This window comes from Passer domesticus, chromosome 1, assembly GCF_036417665.1.
Source record: "Passer domesticus isolate bPasDom1 chromosome 1, bPasDom1.hap1, whole genome shotgun sequence".
NCBI lineage: Eukaryota > Metazoa > Chordata > Aves > Passeriformes > Passeridae > Passer > Passer domesticus.
In genome coordinates, this window is record NC_087474.1 from 152,554,975 (window position 1) to 152,582,702 (window position 27,728).

Genomic DNA, 27,728 nt, shown 5'->3' on the forward strand with positions numbered 1-27,728 from the left:
AGTTAACATGTCCTTTATCCATTGTTGTATCACGTAAGTCAGGGAACTGACAGACAGACAGACCTTTTTCTTTTTTTCTTTTTTTTTTACTTTTTTTTTTTTTGGGGGGGGGGCGGGAGTCCCATATGTTCATTTCTAAAGAAGGCTAAGTCTCAGGAGGCTCAAGTAATTGTGGTCATCTGCTGCATCAGTGTGATTTATTTAGCCATACTGTGTGATTTCCTCCTCCTTATATTTGGGATTCTCTCCACAGAAGCTGGGCCATTTAGGAATGGCAAATATTCTCAATTCTGAACAATTGAGAATGAGCAATATGGCTGTATCCATTTCAAAAGATTTTATGTTCTCTGTATAAGTACCTACCACATTACAATGTGGTTAGGCTTGTACATGGTTTTGTATGTAATTCTAATAAAATGCCTGTGCAACTCAGAAATAGTTTACAGTATCAACTAAAACCTGCAATGCCTGAGTAAGGATAAAAAGGAGATGCCTGATTTGAGTATACCCATAGAAAAAAAGACTTCTATGCAGTTCTGTCAGCAAAAATATGACCAGTACTCCTGAGCAGTGGTCCTGCCTGAACATGTTTCTGTATTTCATTGCCTCAGTAGAAGCCCTCCAGATGGCCATGTGATTGCTGCTGCTGCTGCTTCACGTGATCCAGCTTTCTGGCACAAAGGCTCTGAGCTCGTACAGATGATTGTTAAACGTCATGAGACTCTGAAAGGTAGAGTAGGCAAGAGGAGGAGGAAGCCAAGAAAAGAACTGTGTGGGAGTTACAGTGAAAAATGAATTTGGGCAAAAAAAAATGAAGCACTGAAGAAGCAGCGGGAGGGATAGGAAGAAAATCAGTTGACGATCATGTTCATAGGAGCAGTGGAGGAGGAAGAGAGACCAAGAAGATAAAAATGGCTGATGGCATCAAAAGCAGTATGGAAAGAAGAGTAAAGAACTGGCTGGGGGGTTGGGCCAGGGAAGAGCTGTTGGTAACATCCAAAAGAGCTGTTTTGGCCTAGCCTGCTTGGAAACTGGATGGGTGAGGGATGTGGCCTGAGGGCCAAGCTGGGTCTCTGTGGTCATCCCCTATAATTTCCTGCTGAACATCAATCATGGGCTGTCACACAGCTGCTCCTGGTGGTCCACGGGTCAGCCACAGTGTTCACATTAGAAAGGTTCCTGATCCCTTGCTGGCAGATTTCAAGTGAGGATAAATCCATCACACTGGTGGACAAACTGGTTTAATTAATGGGGTACTCTCACTGTTAGGGTTGAATTGTTCTTCTTCAGGTTGAAGTTATTGAGCTTGACCATTAATCTCTTGACTGTAAAATAACCTCATCTGTTATCCCAAAAAATCCCCCCAGAAACTGAACATACTGCTGAAGACATAATGTCTTTGATACTATTTTGTGCAAATTTAAACTACAGAATTGAAGAGTATATTCAACCAAGAAAGGGAGTAGACAGGCCAGGGAAATTGTAGCAGTGGAGAATGACAGAAGTGAAGGCAGAGCCGAGAGTAAGTGCAACTGAACTTTTTTGTTTCCTTATCAGGGAAAAAAGTTGTCTTTTAAATGTATAAGAAATAGAATGAATACAGAAGAATACTGGTAAATAAAGAGAATGGCACAATGCCTAAAAATGAAAAAGGAAGATCATAGCTGCCTTTTGGTCTGTTTTTGACAGTTCTGAAATTGTTTACTCTGCCAGAGAGAACACAGTCCTCTGTTTTGCTGCTTAGAAGCAGCATTTCCCCTTCCCCTATTCCAATGTTACTAAAGAAAACAGCCCTACAGGCGTGACCTCTTTAGACTTGGATTATTTTCATTTAAACTCACTAGAAACAAGATCACTTAATTAATATAATGTTAATAAAAATATACAAGCTGCCTGTAGAAATGTGCTAATGTTTAAACTAGTCAAATTATGTAAGTATTTCAAATAGTATTCAGTGATTTTCAGATTTAACCATGTTTCCTGTTTTGAATTGCAATCAGTATCTGAGATTCAATTCTAAATTTGTAAGATGCACCTCTCTATAAATTGTCACTAACTGAAATCACTGTTTCACTTCACAAATGTCAAAGAATAATCATCAGAGTGTGAAAGTTATATTTCACAGCGTCTGCTGTAACCCTGTCTTAGTCTGTGCTAGGTCCTGGATGAGGCTGTACCACAGCCTTTTTCTCATGGAAGGTTTGCCAATGAAGTTATGCTTATTTCAATCCTCTTGGTATTCTGAAGTGAAATACATCTTGTCCTTCCTGGACAAACTAATGCCAGTGAGGATCATGCAAGCAGCACTGGAAATCATTGGAAATCACATCCTTACTGCTGATGCATTGCAGTCAAGGAAATTGTGTTGTCTTGCCATCCCACCCAGTGATTGTGATTCAGTCTACAGATCCACTTGATTCCCCATCTTTTCTTGTGATTGCAAACAGAAGAGTTAATTACAGCAAACTGGCAATAATTCTGCAGTACTGGTGATAGTCACCATGCTTAGGGAGGGGCTAAGGAGCACAGCAATGACAAACTGCCGACACAAGTGTTGTGCAATAAACTGAACAGCAATGATAGTATTCTTAATTTTATAGTATTTTGGACAGCTTCTATTTAGATTGAGGTCATCAGTTCCCTCACAGGAGCTGAGCAGGAGTGAACAGGTGATGATGTTGTCATCACTGTGAACTTTGCAGCATGACCAGTATGTGCCAGAGGTGAAGAGCTACATGGCACTTGCACAGCTCTTCACATCATCAATGCAATTACCTATTGAAACCACACAGCAACGAGGTAGAGAACAGCAATATTATGTTTCCACTATAGATAAGGAGCCAGATAGATGAGTCTGTGGCTGTCTAGCTTTAGTCATGCAAAGTCAGCTCTTCAGGGTATCAACACCTCATCTAGGCTGAAGCTGGTGCTGAATCTCCTGTGGGATGTGATTATGCTGCCTGCAGAGAGCAGCCCCAGGACCACCCTGAGGTCACACTTCCCTGCTGCGTAGGAAGCAAACTCACAGATGCAAACTCAGGTGTGGTTGCTGCTTTTGGAAACAAGCTTGACCCAGGTCCCTGGCTGTGCACCAGTGTGTTGTCAAGCATGCTCAGACAAGCTGCCTCCAGGGCCATTTGCAACCTCTCCAGTGTGGCAGGGAAGTGAGTTGTTAGCTGGAAAATGGAAATCACAGCACACATGGGTTCTGTGCAGTGACTCCTGATTAGTGTGGGTGTAGTCATGGCAGGATCTCACATGCCAGATTCAGGGGGTTTTGATTCTCAAATATGAACATGATGATGCCTTTTTGCAAATACAGGTTTACAACCACACTCATTTCTTGACTTGCAAGGTTTCCATCTTGGCTGTTACTGCAGATAAAAGTGCTGATTTTATAATATGACAGTAGTGTTTAATTAAAACATCAAATCATTGAAATGCACATGCTTTTGTTAGTAAACTATATAGTTGTTCTTTTTATGTTCCTTAGCATCTCCACAAACATGGAGAGTGTCACTGGCTCAACAGCAAATAGCAACAGAAGTAGTGTGCTAAAATGCATCAGGAAAATATCCTTAGGCTATGTTTCTCTACTATACTGCTATCCTGAATACGTTTGTGGTTTGGTGTCAGAGTCATCCATTTCAGCTAAACACAGCAGTCAGGAGTACTTCCCATCCTCCTCCTGATCCTAACTCTCTTTATGAGATTGTTGTATCACATCAGGCATGCATGGCATTTGATACCTGATAAAGCTGACTTGAGGTTCCCTGAAAAAACATCTATATGGTAAATTGCCGTTCCTACATTTTTATAGTTTCATTTTCAGATAACTTCTGACAAAATTAATGGGAAAGGCTTATTTAAATTTATGGCCATAATACTAGTATATCCACACTATTTCTGAATATCAGCTCTTTTTATTTGAGTTAGATGCTGGGCTTAGAGGATAAAAGAAGCTTCAAATCAACAGGAATCTCAGCAGGATAAGTTATGCTTTTGGTTTTGGAATATCTCACGTGCTAAAACTCAGTAAACGTTTTTTGTTAATGGAACTCTCATAGTTTTGTTTTGCAAAGCAAAACCACCACTTTTATGTAAGGACAAGTAACATCATCACTTTGTACTTCAGCAGGAAATGTTTAGTCAGGAGGCGTTTCACCTCCAGGAGCTGTGTCCTCTCAGAGGATGGTCGGATGGCTGACAGCCTTGCAGGAAATGTAACAGCTACATATTTTAACCTGCAGCATGTTTGCACGTTTAATATCACATAAGTGCATGATGTACTCACAGGAAAAGGCAAAGTCTATTTTAAACACTGAAGCCTACATCACACATTGTGACTGGTGCTAATTCGCTTGAAGGGAACGTACATGGTAAACTGCAGAGTGTTTCTACTTGAGGAAGAAGGCTGTTGGCTTTGACAATTGCAAACAAACCTTTGCAATTATTATGTTACTGGGACCAAATAGTCAGGTAACTTTTCAGTAAAAGAAAACTTCTTGCCTGTGTCACACCGCTGAACATGAAGAAGATCAAAATCTAGGTCCAGCAAACACGCTGATTGCAATTCTGTGTTTTTATGGGACAGTATCTGCTAATGTGGCTTATGAACTACATGAGCTGTGTCAAGAATTTGTGCTGCTGCTGTGACTGTGTTGAATCCAAGAATCAGCTGATTTCAATTTTAATACTGGCATCTCCCACCATTTGTCTTCATCTGGTATTTAAAATGAGATAGCAAATGTCTCAGAAGCTATATGTTATTTTAAAAACCTTTTAGCAATTACAATAGTGGCTTAAACAGAAGATTCTTTTCACATTGTTTCAATATTAAAATGAGAGCAAAAAGAGAGCCCATTGTGTTCTCGTTATAAATGACATTTTAGTAGCATTAAGATCCTGTGGTTTTAACACTATGTGGACAAAAGGAAAAAAAGGATTAAATCAGAACACCAGAAATATTTTGCTGAATTATATATTTTGCATCTTATTTACGTGAATGTCCTGGCAAGTAGCTTGGCTGAATGATAAGGAAACTCAAATGACCATCTCAAAGGACAGCTGAAAATAACAGTACTGAAAATGAAGTGCAGCATTGAGTTACACAAGATTAAGCTGACTAATCTGCTGATTCAGTTTTGCCTTTGTTTTTTGGTTTTGTTATGCAAGATCAAGTGTCAAGCAGACAAACACGTAATGGCATTCCAGACTCCCAGTAACAAGTGATGGGCTGTTCCCCTGCTGCCTCTGCATTCTCCAAAAATGAAACAGCAAAATGCTCACCTGCAGCAAGAGGCAGCAGGCTCAGGACAGACATACTCTTTTTCTTATTACAGGTGTACTGAATTTGGCATTTCTATTTCACAGATGGTTTTTGTTAGAGATGCTCATTTAAGAAACCTTATTTCAGTTGCTAGGAAGTGTAATAATGCATATAAAGGGTCTGGAAAAGAAGCCATACAAGGAGCAGCTGAGGTCACTTGGGCTGTTGAGCCTGGAGAGGAGGAGACTGAGTGGAGACCTCATTGTGGTCTCCAACATCCTCATAAGGCAAAGAGGAGGGGCAGACACTGATCTCTTCTTTCTGGTGACCAGAGACTGTACCCAAGGGAATGGCTGGAACTTGTGTGAGAGGAGGTTTAGGTTGGATATTCAGAAAAGTTTTTTCCCCCAGAGGGTGGTTGGGCACTGGAACAGGCTCCCCAGGGAAGTGATCACAGCCCCAAGCCTGACAGAGTTCAAAAAGCACTTGGGAAATGCTCTCAGGCACATGGGATTCTTGGGCATGGTCCTGTGCAAGAACTGGAGTGGAACTGAGTGACATTATGGGTCCCTCCCAATTCAGGATATGTTACAATTCTACGATTCTCTGTGTCAGGAGACAACGGATTCAAACGCAGCTCTTACAACATCTGCAGAATATAAAAGTACAGCAGTATATTCTTCTACATGGACTAGTTTTTGGACAGTCCAAAGATATCACACTTTTACAAGTGCTGATGGATAAGAAAACTGTCAGTAGAGCCACTCGCAGGTTTGATGCTAACCCTTGCCCAAGTGAAAATATGAGCCTGCTCATTACTCCCAGAAATGGTCAGGCAAGAACTGCTGACCCTGAGGGAGGTGGTGTTCCAGCAGTACCCACCATCACTGCATTGGTGAGGCTGAGGAACACCACAGAGAAACCTGGGCACAGCTGTCCTTGCATTCCTGACACTGAGCAAATCTTTGAAGGATTGTTGGGAAGGGCACTGCAGACATGTTGGCAGGAGAGCAGGCTGTTCCAGTGGGATTGCAAAGGACAGGATGAAGCCAATATGTCATGAAGGGATACTCTGATTGAAATGAGAGAAATAAGAGTCTTCCAAAGAAGAAGTCATAGTAGCTGGATGCATTTTTTCTTTTTTTCTTTTTAATATGAGAAATAGCAATGACTAAAATCAGAGCGTGATACTGCAGAAATGAACATGTTGCAGGGCAGCTGGCATAGCAGGCTCTCCAAAATAAAAAGAGAATGAAATAAAGCCTCAACCCACATTGCAAACATTTCAATATTTTCTCTTTCCCTCTGGAAACGATATGGCTGTGTCATTACCAGGCACATCTCTGGTTCTACTGAAGCTGCTAAATGTGTGCTGATGGCAACATGCAGTGTTTTGCCTGCAGTAAAAATGAAGGTTCAGACCAAAATGAACCTTGGAAGCAGTTGGAGAATGACATAAAGGCTCTGCAGACCTGGTATCTTGTCCTTGAGCTGCCACTCATGGCTCTGACATGGCAACTGATCTCTGTGTGCATCATTTCTCTATCTGTGGAATGCAGACAATTACATTTATTTCTCTAGGTGAAAGAACACTGGGCTTTTTCAGCTGAATGCTGCTGTATCAGAACTAAGTATTTTTACTATACATTTTATTGTAAGAGTTTCAAAAAGTAGCTGAGGGATGAGAAGGACTCTCAGTCCAAACAATTTTGTCAGCACATTTTTTGACAGACAAAAATGTTTAGTAGGTAAATGAAATGCTGTGAAAATATAAATCAGAAAGATCTGGATTTGTGAGGGACTCCTCCTTCTATATTATGGTTTTATTAGCATTACTTTGGGGAAAAAGAGGGACTAAGACCCCCATGACAATAAACAGAAGTCATTAGCAAGGTTTGCTAAGACACAGTCTGCAGATGTGAATGTGTATGGGCCTACTGAGTTGGAGTTTAAGTGCTGGCTTATAGTGTTGTCTGAGCATACTTTATTTCTCGTAATTTCCTAAATAGCATCTCATTAGAGAAAGGCTGGAAATAAATCTGCAGATGTTGGATGTTATAAAAAATGGTCCTTGCAGCCACTGAACATATTAGCACATCTGTGTTTGCCTTATATAAGCTACTGTTTTCAAGGATGCATCCCTTAGCCAGACTGTAGACTTGAAAGTAGCATAAGAAGTGATGCCTTTTGGGTTTTGTTTTGTTTGTGTTTATTTTGTTTGCATATTTGTTTGTTTTATTAAGGAAATCAGAATGTTTAACGATACATAAGATCTGAAATAATTTGAGGCATGTCTCCTTCATGCTCAAGCAAAATTACTCACATTTAAAATTGTGGTTTGCGGGTTTTATTAATGTAGATGTTTGAATGTTGGAGTCGTAAGGTTCTGGCAAAACCCAGGATGACAGATAACCATATGGAAGTTTTTGGAAACTAATCTTCCTGTGTGTACCAAATTTCTGTTGGGCCAGTGTTCACATGGTGCCAAATGAAATTTAGCAGTGTAGAATTTCAGTCTAGAGGTCCAGCACAGCAGCTCCTTTTGCTGATTACTCATTTGCTTCTACTTTTAACCACTGAACTTGAGCTTGCAGCTTCCTAAGTTAACTGGCGCTCCATTGCCTACTGTAGAGGGTGACCATCTGCTCATCTGTTCTGCCTCTAAGGATTTTTTTTAAAGCAATGCTGATCTCAGAAAATTTGAAAGGGTGGCAGGAAAGATGTCAAAAATCTTCAGCTCCTAATAGTTTTGCTAGAAAATAAAAGTGAGCAGGGTAAAAAATGTTTCTTGTCCTTATGAATAGGACAAGTTCACTGCCACCTTGTTCTTTGTCAAGTTAATCAGTGTGGCAGAAAGATGTCCTAAGTGTCCCAATCATGGGAAAAGTTTCAATGATGGTTTGCACCTCCTCAGGAGCTTCATCAAGACACAGATCTGTAGGAAATTTGGTTTCATTAACTTCAGGGATGTTAGGAGTACTTATTTTCTGGTTGGCGGTTGTGATTTCTTTCAAGGAAATCTAGGAGCAGTAGGACATAGAAATGGAAGTGCCATTTCAAAATCAAGTAGGAATGTCCAGCTTAATAGCTCTATATTTTTAAAAATATGACTGTTTGACTTCTGAACTCTTGCTTATTTAAGACCTCATGGACTCAAAAAGGAAAAGTATGTGTAGCCATGTGACAAAGCAAATGCGCCAGAGGAGGATTTATTCAGTTTTGGGAAGATCAGAAGCAGTGATTCACCCTCTTGGCTGGTCTGGACTGCAATATGGTCAACTGATTCCCCCAGGGAGGAAGAAAGGATGGAAGTCCCACACTGCTCTGTGGTCACACGGGAAGCAGTGACCTGTGCCAGGGTAGCTCCAGCCCGTGCATCCAGTACAAAGAAAACTTCAACCTTAACCATCAGTATTGTTGTTGTAGGGGATTCAAGTCAGGCAATCCAAATGTAGCTTTTAGTGGTTCAGTGAAAGAGAGTGAAAACTTTAAAACAAGAGAACTCACCATCCAGAGACTGAATAAACAAAAAGCATATTTAGACAACTGTCTGCTATTCAGCACTTTACATCATGCAAAGAAGAGAGTCCCTGCTCTTTCCAAGCCCCCGCACAAATCTTGCCATAGATTTTTGAGGCTGATCTGAGAGATTTGTTGTTTTCAAAGTTAAAATAACATCAGTTACCAGATCTAGATGAGTTGAAAGGAGTTACCATGTCCTTTGTATACCCTGCCCCCCTCATCCAGCTTTAAAATCTATGAAAGCAAAGCAAACTATGTAATAAATGTTAGTGCTTGTTCCAATAATTATTCAGGTGGCCAATGCTTTGTAAGGTTTTACTGATTTATTGGAATTTGTGATTCTTGAAAGGCAATAGATTAGACTTTTTCTGAGGAACACCCACTGTAGTAAAGTCTGAAGTGGCATTAAGCAGAAAAAATCCCACTGGCAGGTATTAGAATTCATAAAACATCTGGTCTGCTTTTTACTCTATGAACAAGTTATTTATATTTATGTCTTTTGTCTTACCGATTCCATAGTGAATCTCTTGAAGAAAAACTTGAAAGCCTGGATGCTGAAGATCTCATGTCTCATCTGTCACGACCACAAACCTACCTAGAAGAGGAGCAAAGATCAAGTAAGTAAAACTGACCAAAGCTATGGGACTGACAAAGTCGCTTATTGAAACAGTCAATTTGAAACAATGTGTGTTAATTCTTCAGTGATGGAAATTTATCATACATTATTTGATTGCTGCATTTAATACTATGAGTTTCACTGTGGTAAACAGATCCATTAGAAATTCCTTGATAAAGAACACCTTGTTAAAAATTGCTAGAGGAGAGCTTCATTTAGCTGGCTGGGTAAACTCTCTGTCTAACTCAATGTGGCAACTACTCAGTCAGCTGCACTGAGTGCAGTGCTGGTGAGGACTTGCCTGTCCAAGCTGTCTGACACTTCAGAAGACCCTGTTTTCTGATATAACTTCAGTCTAAGCATTCAAGCTGAAAATTTCAATGTCAGGTGTATGAACCAGACTGATCTTTTTTGGAAGATAGAGATAAGAACTGAAGGATAAAGAGACTGGGAACAAGAAGTGTTCTGACGGGATGTAATCCTGCGTGTGGGAGAGGGCAAGAGGGTGTGGGGAGACAGTCATGGCAGGATATGCACAAGTGGTCTCACAATTTTTCATCAGGTTTTTCTGCCACTATATTGCATACTCTTTCCAGTGTAAGACTTGTGTTGCTGTGGGGAAAGGAAGGTGCTAGACATGCTGCAGAGCCCTGAGCAGATGAGTAGGGCTGGCAGATACCTTTCAATTTGGGACACTCTGGGCTGATCTTCGTGTTTGGACCAAAGATACAAGCTGGAAAAAGATTGGCAGGGGCTTGAGGCCAGAAATGGGTGCTGAGAAGGAGAATACTACAGAGAAGCCATTGCCATGAGATGGTAAATCAGGTAGGCTGTGACAAGCCTACCTGAGTCAGAGCGATGTGGAATGCATGGGCTGGGACATGATAGAGGTGATAAGGACCCATAAGGATGAGATCAGAGTCAAAGAGAGGGGCCCAAGCAGTGGGGGAGTCGGAGAGAGGCCATCCCCAGATTAAACCCTTTGATTAACCAGTCTGGCTATTTTCATTCAAGCATATCACTTCATTCCTTGATTACATGAGGAAAAACATGACTCCTTCTCTATGAGTATTTTTTTTTTAACCTTCTGTCTAAGAGAAGCCTTGTTACGCCTGTTGACCTATTTCCCCAGAGACCGCTGTAGTTTGTTTATGGGGTTTGTCCTGTTTGTTTTGTGTTTCCAGATATGTCATGTGGGCCTGGAGTTTTTCCAATGCTTAACATTAAAAATAACATAGAATAGTCCTTGTCTCCAAGACATATGAGATTCAATTAAAAGTTGCGACATACGAGTTTTTGGATAGAATGTTAGTAGCTCTCTTTTCCCTTCTGTTTCTGAGCCTTTAGGATACTTTCAAGTGATATTGTTGATAGCTCTTTTATTATTAAGAAGGTTAGACATCTTTTTTACTGGCAGACTTCAGATTTGTACATGCTGCCTGGAAAGCATCTGAGATTTTGCCAGGTATGCCACCAGCTTGGCAGCACAGGAGGAGAAATGGTTACAGGCTCTGCTCATAAGGAGGAGGTGTGTCCTTTGATTTGAAGGCCAGTGTGCAAGAGGAGGACTATCTGCCTCAAATCAAGAATAGTATACTTGAATATTGTGTTACATGAAGGAAAATGTTGTTAGAAGGCAGCCCTGGCACTGCACAGTGTTTTTGTGGACTGCAAAGGCCTCTCCTGGCAGACAACTGAGTACCACCTTCTTACAACAAACCCATAGCCACTGGCAACCCTGAATGTGATTCAACTCATGATGACATGTGCTGGTTCTTTAATTTTACAGCACACCTCTTCCTTTTAATTATGTTATTCATCTTCATAGGCAAAAAAGTCACCATCATCCTAGGTTCATGTTATTCAAATCAAAGCAAGAAATAAAAGATATGTAATGGCTCATTACTTTCTAAGTTTACAAGTAACTATTTTAAATTTTAAGTGGATGGCAGTTTATTCATCGTATGTCTAAAAAGTCATAGAATCTCTTTATGTCTGCTATAATAAGGTACTGGATATTATTTAATTGCTCATTTGCTATAAGTGGCATTATGAGAATTTTTGTTTACATCTCAGTGGTTATAGAATGATTATATTTCCTTTCTAGGTCTCCTACTCATTTTGGGGCCTATTTATGCAAGAGAAATCAGCAAATAAATAAAATATCAAAGAAATCCAGAGAAATATTTATAAAGAGATCAAGTTGGTTGAAGTTATCATGATTGATTGATGAGAAACAACACTGAGAAGGAAACATATATGGCTCTCCCAGAGGGAGGAATGGTGGCCCAGTGATAAAAGTGCTCATGTGAGTTCAACACTAGTTCAGTGACCTTGGACAATTTTTTGGGGCATCGTTCAGATGGCAAATTCCTCAAGCCATACACCCATTAGTGTCATTTATCTGGGTAAGGACTCTTTTGAGGCTAAATACAGCTTTTCTGAAACCCTTGACCCAATGACAGTAGTCGAATTTGGGCTGTGTCAAGATGGTATTTTGACTCTTCTCATCTTCCTAAGAAAATAAAACCAATGCTCCCCAACTGTTCATGGCAATGTGGAGGTAAAATTACCAGATTTGTGGAAAATCCTTATATATGACAATATGTGAGTGGGAGCAGGGAGTGGATATGAAAGATAAAAGCCCAGAACATACAGAGAACAATGAAAACTGGAGAAATATGATTGCTTTTCACCCAGGAACACCTACAGCTGAAAAGAGAAAGTCTAGTGGGGCTTAAGCAAGGAGGGGGCCTAACTGAGAGCAGGTGACATTAATGGCAGCTGGGTGACAATTTGACACAATACAGTAGTACAATAGCAGATTCTATTGTCCTTAGATGAGGAAAGCATTTGTTCTTGTGCCTAGTTATAAAGACATTCAATTATATTGGATTAATTGGTACAATCTAAGTGCTTGACTAATACTGATGCTTAACTAATAAGTATAATGAGTTGAATCCCTATATTTTTAAGGTTTTAGAACAGGGTAAATGTAGTGGAAAGCTAATGGATTCTCAGGAAGAGAATATGAAAATTGCCAATGTATTGGATAATAATAAAGAAAAACAATTTTGCAAGGATTTTGCAGTGGAGAGGAAAATATCAGGAAATTTTTTTTATGCGTTTTAGTTACCTGCATTTGGTATTGCTTAAACTCTGTGATTTCATGCATAAGTCATTTAATGACCAATTTTATCTTGCTTTTTGTTTTAGAGGACTTTTTTTCTCTTTCCTAATAGACTATATGTCCTGAGTAGCAATAATATAAATCCATATTTTTTCATGTCTAATGACTATTTTAGGGCAAATACTCGTCAGCCAATTTTCTTATATTCCTGAAATAGAGTTACCCTAACTAGAAAAACTCAAACAAGCAAAAGTTAATATTGTTTCTACAGTCACTGATGCAATAACAATAGTAGTTGTGCACCACCATGCTGAAAATCAACTCCCTTTATGTCCAAACAATAGTGTGAATCACAGAAATCTGACCTTGATATACAAATGCGATCATGTGGTAATTATAGCTCTTGTGCTTTCTGTATAAACAGACTACTTCATCTAGAAATGCTGTAGGGTACTGCTTCATTCTGCAATTTGCAGCTAATGACTGAGCAGAAAGCTTTTATATCCCAAAAAGCTTTAAAATAAAGCAGGTTGAAAAATCTTATTTCCTGCAAGTGAAAAAAATTAAGCTGGTTATTTGAACAGCAGTGAATCAAGCCATTGTTCTATCTATGTTCTGTTGAAAAGCAGATATTACATATTTAAAGATTGTCCTCAAAATCACATTTTGCAAAGGTTATTAAAGACACTTTCATGGGCAAAATATGGAACTAAATTATTCAGTCCAAGTGGTAACTGACATGTTCTTTAACAACTGTGAGGTTAACAAAAATATCTTTCATTTCATGCCAAAATCTGCTTGTTCTGTTTGTGTCTGTGTTGGTATCATCCAAACAGGATGTGACAAACATATGTTCTTGGCTTTGCCCTAATCTGTGATTTGGATAACACTATTAAGATGTGGTCTAACAAACTTCAGGGAAGAAAATCTGAGGATATTTTCTGTGGACTTGATTTTAGTATGTCCTAAGCAATAGAAGCTGCACCCTGACCTCATGAATTAGCTGTATGTGTTTTCAGTGCTTCCATAAAAATATATGATCAAAGTATTAGCATGCTTGTAGATATGGGCGGAATCCTGAAAGAAAACAATAGTGGAAAACTAACCCAGCACAGAGCCCAAGAGTGATCCTGAAGGGCTGAGTGACATCCTCTTGATGATGAGTCCCCACTTATGAGGGTTTCCAAGAATGTCAATTGCAAATTAGGTTTTAATCTATTAAATCATTACAGTGGTGACTTTGGAGAATTCTAATTTCTTAATCAAATTTTTTTTTGGTGCTACAGCTGCTACCAAAGTTCATAAGTAATACATAAGTAGTATAGATTTTTCTTTCGTTGGGAAAATTTAAAACCTGAAAAAATATCAAGATAGCTTTCTTGAAATAAAATGTATTTTCCTTAATTCCATCCTGATTAGTATGCAATGAGTAATGAAAAAAGTAATAAATTTCATTATTTTCCTCTGATTCTTTATAAATAATACCTGGAATTAACAATACCAGTATTTGGCAGTGGATTGATGTCAGGCTGAGAGGGTTATTAATCCTCAGGTCATTAGACCAAACTTTTAAATATACTGGCAAAGTATGAGATTTCTTCAATTCATCTTAAGATACCCTCGTGTTTGAATATGTATGGAAAATCAACTTAAAAATTCAGACCTTTCCTTGCATGGGTAGTTTTAGAAATAGCAACTGATTTAAAAAGAACCTAGTTTTAGGAGATGGTTATTACTGTTAGAATGGAAATTAGTTCTCTGTCTCATGTGATATAATTGTCATATGATTATGAAATGATCATGCAGGTGCTATAGAACAGTGGTTTGGAATTCATGCTGCAAAACATAATTCTAAGACTGAACAGTTTTTTACTGTAGGATTTTATAGCACATTGCCAGAGAGGGCCAGAGGGCTCAAGGGTGCTTGTTTGGTCATTTTATGCAGTCTCATTCAGAGGTGAATTTTCTTTAAGTCTCAGATATATGACAAAGATTTGTGTAAGTATTTAGACTAAATGACTTCCTAGTCTTTTCAGCCTGTGTTTTATTATTTGTCTAAGGGCTTCAGGGTGGTGGTATTGTGAGTTAAATCTCCCTGTATCCATTTAAGTGACCTTTTTATCACTTCTGACTGTATCCATCAGCTGTTTCTTGGGCTCAGGAAAGAATTTTCATTTTGTGGAGGCAGCACCTAATCAGAGTGTCTGCTGCCCAGCTTCAGACCTCTGCAGGGCTTTCACTGATCTTGTCAAGGGTATTTTTAATATTGGATGACAAGGTTGCCATTCACAGTCCAAGATTTTGAGTTACTTATAATCCACTTCTGAAAACTGTGAGGGCCTAGTAACACACAAGAGTGCTTCTCATCTTCCCTGTATGCTTAGTCACTGCTTAATTATTTACTCAGTACAAAGTTTATAGCAAAATACCCTGTGTATGGTATATAGATTATAGATTAATAATATAATGTGAATATGACATCAAGCCCTCTTGTCAGTGCCCCCACTCACTCTCAATAGCCACTGGTTGTGGGCTGAATTCAAGATCAACCATTTGCTGAGTTTTTAGGAAGGAGTCATTATTAAAATTAGAAAATAAACCTGGTACATCTGTGTTAAAGATCAAATGATCTCTGCACAAATAGTTGGGTGACTTTGAACCTTTGATGTCCTTCCTACAGCAGCTTTTCTACTCTGAGTTGGCAGCACTCAGGCAAAGCAAGCACCACACCTCCTACTTCCAGCCTTCATCAATTAGTCAGGCACTCATGAGGTCATGCATTGTCTTGGTGTCTGAACATCTCACAGAAGTTAATATATTTGATATATATTTGTAGGATGCCTACATCAGACTGAAGACAAGACCATCAGGCTCCAGTTTGTGACAATCCCAATTTTCTTGATACAGCTTTGTCCTTCACAGTGCTGTGTTTGTCATTCCTTCCTCTTTGACATGCACCAAGTGGTACCACTCTTTTACTGAACAGCCCTGTGAAAATGTATTTTATTTTGGCTCAGTAATACCTCTAGCCGTCCTGTCCTTCAGCAGAGTGCAGAACTATCAAAGTGTCTGTAGAGAATTTCCCAAAATACAAGGCACATAGAAACTTCAATATAGGCATAGAAATATGTTCCTAAGTATTCTCTTCAGGTCTGTATCTACCCATGCAGTGAGTCATGCCCAGATCCATAAGCATGGATATTTATGTCTTTGAAAATATGTGTCCTATCTACATAGAAAAATGAGATAAACTCAAAAGTTAGTGACAGAACAGAACCTTTACAACTTAACCCAAACTCAGTCCATGTAAATGGGATTCTTTACCTCCACTTTAGTGAGCTCTGACTCAACTTTTAGACTGCAGAAGTGGGATGTATCTGACAAAGTGTCTTTGCCTTGGCTGCTCACTCCATTCTCCTTTCATGGTGACTGATAATATGGTCAACACAGATAACTGAAAGTAGGTTGCATCTCACCTCATCCTACAAAAGTAGAAGTTTAAAACAGAGATAATAGAGTAGATGTCTATAAAATCAGATGAATCACATGCTAAACTGCTTCTTTCATCCCACTGACTAAAAGAGAGAGTAGGGTGCTGATTCCAGAGGTGAAGACCTGATCCAAAGTTGCTGCATGCCTAAGGCACTGCACCAGGGCCTCCTTATTTCTTCCTGAACCATACCATGGACAGGTATAAGACTGTACCTCTAATTCTAGTCAGGAAGAGACAATAGAAGGAAGAAAACAAATTTTAAAACCCCCAACCTTTCAGTGGAAAACAACACAAAAAACCATTGGTGCACTGCCATGGATGCTGATATATTTTCCAGTGGAAATCTAATGGGAACTTGTACTGATCTTTCAGAATTTGTTTGATAGAAGTTACACAAAAAAACCCACAATAAAATTATATGTTGTAATGTAAGTTTTTTTTTTTAACAATATCTGAAAAATAACCTCTGTTTTTTTCTGTTTCATTTGTATCAGTTTCATGCTCAACCTCATGTAACTACTTGGGCTGCCTGTCTTGGTAACAGCATGAATTTATACCAAGTCAGAAGTAAGAAAATCATACAGTTTTCAAGAAGGTGGGAAGGTATTGAGACTGAGTACCTCCAGGCCTTGAGGGTAGGTAAAAATGTGAAATAAATAACACATTATATTTTCTGAACAGCTCCTGCTATTTAATAAGTGCTTAATAAAAAAAAAAATAACATTACCAGTTCATTAATTAGTTAAACTGACTAATGAGTTTCTAATATCTCTACAAGTGACAGTGAGATGAGTATTTTGAATGCACTCAGATGGGGTTAGCTCATATTATAGAAAGCACAGATGTGCATTGTGGATACCTGGAGGTTTCTTCTGCCCTTCTGCAGCTGTGGAGCTGATGTGCCTGCTCTGTGAATATTTACTTACTTACTCTCCAAAAGAGAGAAAGAGAGAGAGAGAAAGAGAGAGAGAGAGAAAGAAAGAGAGAGGGAAAGAAAGAAAAAAAAAAGAAGGAAGGAAGAAAGAAGACAGCTATTTCAAGGGCAATTATCTAAATGAGCTGGAGAAACCTGGGATGACTAAGTCCCCAATCTCTGGAGAATTTGCTCTGAGCTCTTTGATGAATTTTAAAATGGTGTTACACTCCAGATTTTAATAACATAGCCTTTCTCCTCTGCTTCTGGCTCTAGGCAACTGTTGTTAAGTCCATTTCTCAAAAAAGCCTAAGAAGCACGAGTTAATAAGGCCAAGTCTCTAACCACAGCACTGCAGATCTGCTGGGCTGCAGGGAGCAGGTGAGAAGGGAGGTGTGTGCATTGCCTCGACACCGTGCCTGCCGAGGAGGGCCTTTGATCTGTGCTGCTACGGGTCTGTTTCACTTTGAGTTCAGCGAAATAATTGAAGGGGAAAGAGTTTTCAGTATCTCTAGCACGATCAGTGACAATTTATGCAGCTTTGGTTTCCTTCAGCTGATGTATTAATGAACCAAGTCTGGATCTTGACAAAACAAGCGACATCTCTGATTAGAAAAACCACCAGCACCAGTGGGAAATGTCGGTCCCCATCACTGGTTTACAGTTTTAAGTCAGTTCCTTTGGTGAGCAGTTCTTGAAGTGTAAATGTTTTGCTGCTTGTGGTTGGAGTCACAAGCAAATCTGGCAGTGAAATACCAAGTTGAGGGTAGATTTAGAGGGCCTTAGTCCCTGGGGAAATTCAAAAGCCTGAGTCAGAGCCCATATGTGTCTTCAGCCAACATCTGAAGGACTGGGCACTTAAAACTGGGATTATAGGAGAAGACACAGTTAGAAGGAGGCACTTAAACCACCTAAGAGGGAACATGAGAGATGCAGCTGGGCTTTGAGCCTTAGGGAACTGAGGGATATCAGTCTTTGCAGCAAACCTGTAATCTTGAGATTGTGAGAACTGAAGTCAGCCCTCCTTATCTTGTTAAAATGCAATGCCCCTGCAACACTTGAGAAGTTTGTGGCCGGAAGGTTCCGTGTTCATTTCCCTCCCCTGCCTGAATGGGACCAGAATTTCCAGCCAGTGCCTCTCCTCTATCACAAGCACCTAAGATCACTCTGCAAGGCCTAGAAATTGTTAATAGTTGCAAAAAAATCAAATTAAGTCTTCCTTTGTGAAAAACAAAACCAACACCACAGAGCCCTGTGAATATATCTCAGATTTTTTTTCCAGAGAACATCTGATCCAATTTAATTCAGTAAGTCCCTTTCCAGCCATTAATCTCCAGTCAAATTTTGTTTTTCATTTTATTGAACATTATGATTTACTGCACAGCTCTCTGTTCATTATTACTTAGAGAAGCAGTTGTTCAGATTCTCTTTCTCTTGATCTCCTGATCAGGAAAATGCTGTGCAGATGTGAACAGAAGTAAGAATATTTCTCCTGTAAGAGAACTCTTCCCCAATTAAACATAGTGTCTGTGAGGGAAGTTATAATCTTGCAAATAGTTTTTGCTTCTAAGACTTAACAGCACAAATGAGGCCAGCTTTCCTTACATTGGGTCTACTGTTTGCTGCAAAACCAGTGCTGTAACTGACACAATTAATATTGCAAAAAAATCCTGGGAGAGCTTAAAAATTGTGAAATCCCACATATATATCCTTCAGTACTTAGAAGAACCTGATCTGCCCAGAGCATTCCAGGCGAACCTCCTTCATTTCTGGGGGAAAAAAAATAAAAAATCTTGTTTGTTTCTGTCATGCACAAGAAACAACAAAGCAGAAACATATTTTCTCATGATAACTGCTGTTGAAACCAGAGGGTGTTGTCAGTGTTCACACAGATGCTGCCTGGTCACTGTAATGTTCCTCCTCCCTTGCATTCCATCTGTGGGAACCAGAGCAAAGCCCACTGCAGTTTGCTTCTGGAGTGGGAGCTGGCTGGTACTGCTCAGTTCTGGTGTTCATGACCACCACTTGTCTCCTGCTAAACCTGCTAAACTCATCTATGTTGCAGATGGCTGGAGGTGCTAAGGAGCAAAAGTACAAACCCATCCTTTCTGAGCATCTCTGTTTCTCTCCCATCTAAGTTCCCATTCTGCAGGGAGCCTAGTGTCCTTCCACAAGACTCAAGTTGACTTGTCTTCAACAACCTGGCCCACCTGAGGATTTCTATTTAGGGCAGGCCTTGCATTTGTAAAAACAAATGTTCTGCAGCTCAGAGGAGAGTTACACTGTCCTGCACCAAGACACTTCAGAGGAACCATTAAACTCCTAGCAAAACCCTTACTAGACTAAAATAATCAACCTCACTTTCAAAAGGGCATTGAAATAATCTAATCCACTCTATCAAATTTGTTATGAGGTAAAGTTCTGAATTCTAGGTAACCATATTTTGAAAATTACTCATTAATATTTTACCTTCAATGGCCAGCTTTGGCAAACAGGGTCCTGTCAAAAATTGCCACTGTAATAGCAGCCAGCACTAGTAGGGAAGCAATACTGATGCCAGCACATTATTATCTCCAGGAAACACTTCTTGCATTAACATGGTGGTTTAATGGCTTATGATATTTCAAGGAGAGAGAATTTAACTCCTGGGACAAATAACAACAGGTGTCTTTCACTGAACTGTTATAACTCCTAAAGCCATATCAGCACACACAGGTTTCAATGAACACCAAGAGGATTTGGGATCTCTGAAACCCCTTATGGGCAGCCTGCAGGGGCAAATGCTGTGGAAGCTTTTCTCCTGGGTTGCAGTGAGCACATCATTACACTCCTGTGGAAATTCTCTTTTGGCTTCACACTAGCTGTGGCTTTTCCCTTCAGGAGGAGGTAGTTAGATGTTTCAAAAGTATTTTTTTTCTTCTAGCAATATGCCTATTTTTACAAAATGTGTAGGAGCTCTTGAGACCTCTGTTCCTCCATCTGTCTTGGTTGGGGAGAGAGGGATGTGTCAAAGTCTTGGGGAGACACATACACACACAATGCAATTGCCTCAGTCTCACTTGTCGACAGGCTATAGATACTGCAGAGTTCTCAGTGACACATTATTTAAACCCTATTTAAATAATATGAATTCCTAAGATATGTTACTTTTTTTTCCCCCAGAATGTAAATAATTACCACATGGAAAAGGTTCCTTTAAATGATAAGGTGTCTTTCAGCACTAACATAATGGAAAAGTGTTGTCTAATGTTCCTTTTGTCAGGCTAAACCTGGTCTTACTGATTGGGGTCATGTTCCTTCTTGTGCCTCAGCTGTCTAATGGTGTAAATCTATGGTAGGAGTTTATTGTAAGGCTAACCCTCTTGCTCAAGCTGTAGCTATAGGAGTACTTTGCTTAGGACACTGTTGTGGCTCACAGGACAGAGGCCTATTACAAATCCCAGACTTGAGAAGTGGATGCATATGTCAGCCACTTGTGGCTCTTTGGGAAACCAAAGTGTCGTAAGATGGGCAGAAGTAGATTTAGAAATTATCCTTGAGGGAAGAATGTTTCTCACTGGAGAGGAACCGTGCAGCCAGGCTGTCCTCCATGCTGGAAGGCAATGGAAGGAATGAAGTGCAGGAGTTTATGAAATACCCTGTGCAGACATGTATGTACCACCCTACAGGGGAAACAGCCTAATTACTGCTCTGAGCTTCCAAGGAGCTCTGAGAAGAAAGCATAAATCTCAACCATCAAGAGACTTCTGTAATTCAGACCAGGTGTCGGGTAGGCTGTTGTATGGCTCCAGCACAACATGACTTACAATCACCTTTTTATCCTTGTTCCTCTGCTACTGACGCCCTTTAAGTCTAATATTCTCAATAGTAAGGAAATTTGTTTCCACTGAGCCAAATCCCATTTGTCTAGGTAGTGAGAATAAATTCCAGCTGTAGATCATCTTGGATACGAGATTTTTAACCCCATCCTGGTCAATGCAGAAATATGATAAATCATTCTCTACCACAGCTTCAAAAACACAGAGAATAAAAATTACAAAGTCTAAATGACCTGTGAGGTCTGGGATTCTGGCTAAGACCTACCTTACCATTGATTAAATCTGGAATCAGATTCATTTATGACACATGTAACATCAGAATTATACCCTGATGGTTGATAATAACTCAAAAGCTCTATACTTAATGTAGAATTATGGTACCCGTTAGTATTAAGTACCTTAACTATTTTAAAATATCTTCAGAAATTATTCTACCAAGGTAGACATCCTCTCTGTTCATGAATATAGATAACTACTGAATTGTAGGAATTTCTGATCCTGACAAGCTTTTCTAAGTACTCAGCTACTAATTATGAACAGAAATAAAAGGACACCTGCTGAAATAATTATTAAAGGATGTGCAACTACAACCTGCCTCTTATCAGACGGTTGGAGCCAGTATCCTACATTAGCAGAGAATACAGTCTTACACATTTCATGACAAATATGCTATTATGTAAATAATTACATCAGTAGGCATATTAATTTGTGTGAATACTGAACTGTTTGAATTTTAATGCAGAAGGAAAGTAGCAATATAGTTCCATGCTAAATTACATAAATAAATCACTGGAGTTACATGGTGCTGGCATAGATCTTATTTACTCACAAATAAATCTGGAATGTTTCCACAAAATTCAGTTTGTAGCACTACTATAAATCAGGTAGGGAACTAGGATTGTACCCTCACTGTTAGTAATGATTTAATAACTGTAAATTCAGGACAAAATTCCTTCCATGACTTTGCCTACTCATTTTTGCCTAACAATCTCTTGTACCTATAAGATGGATGCCTAAAATGTATATTAGTTTAAGTAGGAAAAAGCCTACAAAGCATGTTGCAAAGTATCTGCAGGACAAGTACACCCTAAGCATGAGCTCTGAAATCTCAAAAAATCTTCCAGATGAGAACGCTGGACCCTGGAACGCTGCGGTCATTATCTGTGGAAATGTCACTACATGTCCTCTCTGTTCAATTCTTGCACCTTTCATGTGTCAGCCACTGCTGAATACAAGATCCTGAAGTGTTGGCTCTGATGGTTTTATGTTCCTGTGTAGAACCATAGCACTTTGCTAAGGGCTTGGTATTAGGCTGAATCCAGATACTATAAGTCTTGTCCTAGTGCCTGAAATTATCCTGCTGCCTCTCTGGCAGGTCTAGTCAGGACAAAATTGCTCTCTATGCACTTGGCCAGCTGCTATAAAAAGGACATGATGCTGTGCCAGGCTTGGCAGGAGACATCTCCCTCTCCTTGCCCCTGCAGTTCTGAGGAGCACATCAACCTGCATTTCCCACGTACACGCTCCCTTCTGGTTGCTGCAGAGATGAACAAAAGGAAAGTGGGAGCCAGCCATGCTGCTCCTGCTGCTGCTCTGGGTAGGGCCATGCAGTGACTTGCCCATCATAATTCAGACAGAAGGTGACAGTCCCAAGGGTGTTGTTCAGCCACTAAGAGCTGATTTATTTTCTCCCCAGACCTGGAGAACAGATATGGAAGGAATGTGTGGGGTTGCAGGTCCTCCCAGGACCTGGGGGCATAGCTCAATTTCTAATTGGAATCCAATCCCATCCCTGTGCCACCTGGCTTCAGCTTCTGTCACTGTAGCCATGAGAGAAGACTTGGCAAGGCCTTATTTACCTTTTCCCCAAATGAGTTAAACTTTTCAACCTTTAAAGCCACACTCCAAAAGCCATTTGCTCTTCTAGATCAAGTGCCATTCTGGCAATTGTACAGATACAGTATTTTTACCTGCTGTGAAGATAAAAATAGAAGTGAGGCTTGTAATTGGGTGAAGAAGATTAGTTGCTCTTGTTATTTTTCACAATGAACACTTAGGAGTATGTATATGAGCAGCCAAGGAGAGGCTGTCCTAGGCTTGGACTGAGGATACACTGGAGCAGATGGCTATCAAAAGCCCATGGCCTTAGGGAGTCACAAACTACTTGCAGAATGTCTCACAGACATCTCCCATGGGGAAATGCTGCAATCTTCAGTTTTATTGGCTTCTTTAAGCCCCAGACTCTTTAAAATTCTTTTGCATAGCCCCATAGCTCTGGGATAACAAGTGCTGAGGCACCATGCAGGTGTTGGGGTCTTTACCCCTGCAAGCACAACTGCTCATCTTGTTTGCACACCTTCTTTCTCCACTCTTTCCTCTCTGTCCAACAAAGGTTGGAGGAATGGAAGAACTTTAATGAGGCATTTTACCACCCCAGACAGGGTGGTTCCTTGCCATGCCCTGCAGAGCCTGGCTCTCCAGTCCCACACTACCTGCCTGACCCCAGGGATCACCCCCAGGGATCATGCAGCAGTCTCAGGCACTCTCAGCTTCACACCAAATCTTCTCCAATTTATTTGTTATTTTTTCTCTGTCTTTATTTATGAAAGTGGTGTGCCAAAACATTATTCCCTTCCTTGCCACCCCTTTTCTCTGTTTTGTTTCTTGTTGGGTGTTTTGCTCTGACACACCAAGTAAAGGTACAAAACCTGAGGTGGGAAAATCTGGCCCTGGCTGTAGAGCATCAAGAAGAGAAGTTCCTAGATATAAAATCAGCTTTTTCTCCTCTCTTCATGGGACCTTGCTGTGGGATGTTTAGGGCTTTCTCCTGCAGCCCCCAGGGTGACCAGCAGCCCCCAGCCGAGGCTTCGCTCTCTCCAACACAATTACAGTCTGCAAAAGTTTAAAGGCAGTCTCTTTTGAGTGAGCCACATGCTTCAAATTGTTATGTGGTTAACCACTGAGAACAAACCCCCACACAAATACCTAAGGATCAACTTGCTCAAGCCAGGGTGGTAGCAGTGGGGGCAGAAGAGGAGAGGGGACACTTCCTCATTTTGCTTTTGATGAGAAGAAAATAGAGTTATCTTCTGACTTTGCTATAGTGCCAGCAGCCACCGTGTCACAGTGCGCGCTTGATGCCGTTTGCACATTTGTTTGCTGATGAAAGGAGCCTTGTTCAGCAGCCATGACCATGCACACCACGGGCCACAACCTCTGCTGGGGTAAATCAGCTCCTATGGTGAATAGGAACTGAAAATGCAACCCCTTCTCCCTGTGTGATGTGCAAGTGCCAAGCTGGGGGAAGATTTCTGTGCTTTGACGTTGCCCTATCCCATGTCCCTTAACTCTTATAAAAGCTGAATACTTTTCTGCTGACTCACAGAGACAGATGGATTTTGTTAACTCCAGTCGAGATAAAGAAAGATGCACTAAAAGCATCACTTGGCAGGGCTGAACCCAGCTTTGGGGTTCAGGGGGGACCGAGCAAGGAGCTTCACATCTCACCCTGTTCCGCATGGATAGAACTTGGCTCCTGGGTGCCACATGGGAGGAGTGATGTGTGGTCTAGGCTGAGCCTGCTGCTAATCAGTGTCTGAAATAATGACCCAGGCTGTCATTCCATCCCCCTCCTTGTGCCCTCCCTGGAGCTCTGCAGCTCCCCAAAGCCCAAGAAAGAGAATTGGAGCCAATAGAAACCCCAAAAGAATCACAGAACTCAAATCCCCTTAGTAATTGCATTGCATCTGCTTAAGTCTTAAGTTACAGAGGATTTTAGTGAAGTAAATTAACTTCCCTTTGCTTGTGTTTCCTTGTGTTTTTGAAGACTATGAAACTGTTGAGGAGCAAATTGTCTTACAAACTCATGGAGAGAGTTTCCAGTCATGACTGGCATAGCTGTTCATGTAGTGCTCCTAAAAGTGGACCCAAGTGGAGATAGAGATAATTATTTTGCCATGGACCAACTTTAAGATCCATCTTAACTTTATTTTCATTTCTAAAATGGCCGATTAAGGGCTCACAGTGTGGCTAAGATAGTCTTGAGGAGGAAGATGCAATCCAAATGTGATATGCTTTCTCAGGTGTGAAACAAAATTGAATTCTTTGCTTTTTGAGGAAAACTGTGTGAAAAGGAAGGGTTAACATTTTTTTGATGTGAGGGACGTTTTTGGTGAAAGTGGTTTAGTTCCTCTGGTCCATTTATCATCTGAGCAGTGAAACATCACTCTGCTTATGAAGTTAGCTCTGCAGGACTCTGTACCTGTCAAAATTGTTTATCCATACTTGCCAACAGCAGCAAGAAAGGCAGGAGGACTGGCAGTCGTGATGGTGAGTGAGTTGGACACATGGAGTGAGGGCGCATGAGTTGAACCTCCTCACTGATGCAGAAAAAGAAAATGAGTGAGGGAAAGAACATTAAAGCATGAAGTGTCTAATCTTAGAGAGTTTAATGGTGCAGTTTGTTACAAAAAAAGAAGAATTTGCAGAATTTCTTCATGGGTAGGTTGGTCCTGGTGGCCAGTTAGTCCTCATGATGCTGAAGGTTCAGGAGTAAATGCCAGCAGAAGCAGCTGCTGGGGGACACTGGCACACTGACATTATCGACCATAGGATTGGGAATATTGCACTTAGACAATGGAAAATTGATGTGATAAGGAATTATCACGGAACTATTGAGTGCTTAGTATTGTTATATGAAAATATTAAAAAAAATTATCCATCTAAATCCAACAGAGCCTTAATCCTATGTGAGGGCTATTAGGAAAAAAAAATAGGAGAAAGGGGGGGCGGGCAGAGAATTCAGGTTTATAAAAAGAAACCCGTACACAATGAGCTGAAGGTTGTGCTTCTGCACTTCCTGCTCTGGGTGTGAGCAGAAGAGGAAATACCAAAATACCACCAGAAAAACTATTCCCACAGCATTCCCAACCTGGCTGAAACCAGAGAAGTTCTGACAGCCCTGCAAAAAGGGGGCAGAAATCCCACAGCTGACCTAGTCTCAAGGATCTTGTTCATAGGAAAGCCCACAAAATTTCCAAATCTAGGAGATTTGGGTAGACCTAGATGAGTCTTTATTCTTCCCCTGAGTGCTCATCTGTACTTTCTGCAGTTCACAGATCATTGATGGCATTTGACTCTTCTGCCAGCTTTGAGAGGAGCACATTTCTGCTACAGTCAGTTTGATCACATCTATGACCACAGACCATAAAATTGCCTGGTAACTACAGGGCAGGGCACCACGGTCCAGTCTAACTCAGGTGAGGGGTTCCTTGGCCCCCCTTTCATTTTTTGACAGTCAACCCACTAGAATGAGAGTACATCCTACAAACACAGCAAGAACTGACCTTTCAATGCATAAAATGCCACCAGTTTCAGTGTTGACCCATGTCAATAATTAAAACTAAATTCCTGGCTGTTCCCAGGCAGACAAGACATTAGTTTGGTCTGGCTCCTCCAGAAAACATTCCACTTTAGGCAAAGAAAACCTTGAGGATGAGCAGCGGGATCATGTTCAAAGGGTTGTACAGATAGCTGGAACACCAGGCAGTTAGTTTAAAACCTCAAATCTGAAAGCAAAGAACTGGGAAAATGGCTCTTTTCCTTTATGGATGTAAGAAGGAACGTATTCTATCCTGCTAACTCCCCCCAAAATTAAATATCAGTCTCTTGTTTGACATGCAGTGCTGCACACTAGAATTCAGGGCTTGTTCAATAGTCTAAGAAAAACAGTTAAATTACTTTAAAAAAGTAAAATTGCTATAAAAAGCTGGTTTTCCAATAGATGTTTCCCTACATCTAAGCAAGTCCTGAAACAAGTTTTCCCCCTACAATTAGAGAATCAAATCCCTGGACTGGCTCCAATGAGCAGCTTAGGAATGTTCAGCACAACCACGGCCTCCAGCCATGGGACAGAGCAAAAGTTGCAACAGTGATGATGCTTTATCTTCCACAACTTAATCCAGCAGCACTTCCATGGATGCCAATAATGAAATCTGTTTCAGAGGCCTGAAAGGAAGATTTTTCTTTTCAAATTCTGAGTCACTGATTTTGAGACTGGTCAACTCATTGCTTTTGTGACTGTGGTTTAGCTAAAACCAACTAAGGCTGATAATGTCGTAATGAACTCTTAACACGCAAAAATGAAGCTGAAACCTTAGCTAAGCCCCATGTCTGAATGCAGCTTTCCAGTTCATTCAGAGCAGCATAGCACTCAGCATTTTCCCTCCAAGAGCAGAAAGCCCCTTTCTGGCCTCCTGGAACTGCTGCATGGAATACACTGTTGCTCCTACTGCAAACTTATTTAAGAGACAATAGGGCAAATAGTTGGCACGCAGATTCTTCTTAAAACTTAAATCTAGATCCACAATAAATTGTAAAAGGCCAAGGAAACATGCAAAGATAATCAGAAAATGCTAAGTTTTTTGGGTTTCTTTTAAATTCATTTTTGCTGAGAGCGAGACATTACAATTTACACTGTGGGCCCCATTCTGCAAGTCCTTTCTTACATGAGCTCTTTTTAAAGTCACTGAGGTTGTTTACATGAGTAAAAGTTTCTTTCATGAGAAAGGACTCACAGAATCTGGCCTTACACATTTTGCTACAAAGTTTACCTAGACATTATCTGGGCTGTGGAGCAGTGTGTGTATTTTCAGGATCGAAAAATGGACTTCAGTTGTTTTTTTTTGGAAAAAGTTCTGACTTCAGCTTCACCCATCTGCTTTTTGCAGTTTGCTCCGCAGCCACATTGAATGGACGGGCTCAGCCTTTGTCCCTGTCTCCGAGCTGCTCCTCGCCAGCCACGCTCAGCCCCCACGCGCTGTAACTCACCAGGACGTGTGCAGTCTGAATTCCCATTCCAGATTTGGTCCTCAAGCCTAAGGCCATTATTCCATCTCAGATTAAAACATATTCTCCCACGGGCAGCTGAAAAATAGCATGTTTCTTCAGGTTTTCTTGTCACAAAATG

General features: G+C 40.5%; 1 protein-coding gene and 1 long non-coding RNA gene across 6 annotated transcripts in view; one reads left to right on the forward strand and one right to left on the reverse strand.

Moving 5' to 3' along the window:
• ASAP1 (ArfGAP with SH3 domain, ankyrin repeat and PH domain 1) overlaps nucleotides 1–27,728 on the reverse strand; it is a 144,056-nt gene extending 116,328 nt beyond the window's left edge. For all 3 annotated transcript variants that reach the window (XM_064397184.1, XM_064397158.1, XM_064397175.1), the window contains exons 1-2: nucleotides 27,590–27,728; nucleotides 9,300–9,386 (exon numbers count right to left, since the gene is read on the reverse strand). In XM_064397184.1, coding sequence (XP_064253254.1) covers nucleotides 9,300–9,358 — 59 coding nt within the window. In that variant the 5' untranslated portion in view covers nucleotides 9,359–9,386; nucleotides 27,590–27,728. The remainder of the gene's footprint in view (nucleotides 1–9,299; nucleotides 9,387–27,589) is intronic.
• On the forward strand, nucleotides 113–27,611 carry LOC135285175 (uncharacterized). Of its 3 annotated transcripts, XR_010350151.1 has the most exons (7): nucleotides 113–1,522; nucleotides 9,311–9,408; nucleotides 11,515–11,715; nucleotides 16,525–16,665; nucleotides 17,220–17,324; nucleotides 25,872–26,019; nucleotides 27,490–27,611. It is a non-coding gene; the product is annotated as an uncharacterized LOC135285175 (long non-coding RNA). The 3 variants fall into 3 exon arrangements; XR_010350153.1 differs by lacking the exon at nucleotides 17,220–17,324; XR_010350152.1 differs by lacking the exon at nucleotides 11,515–11,715.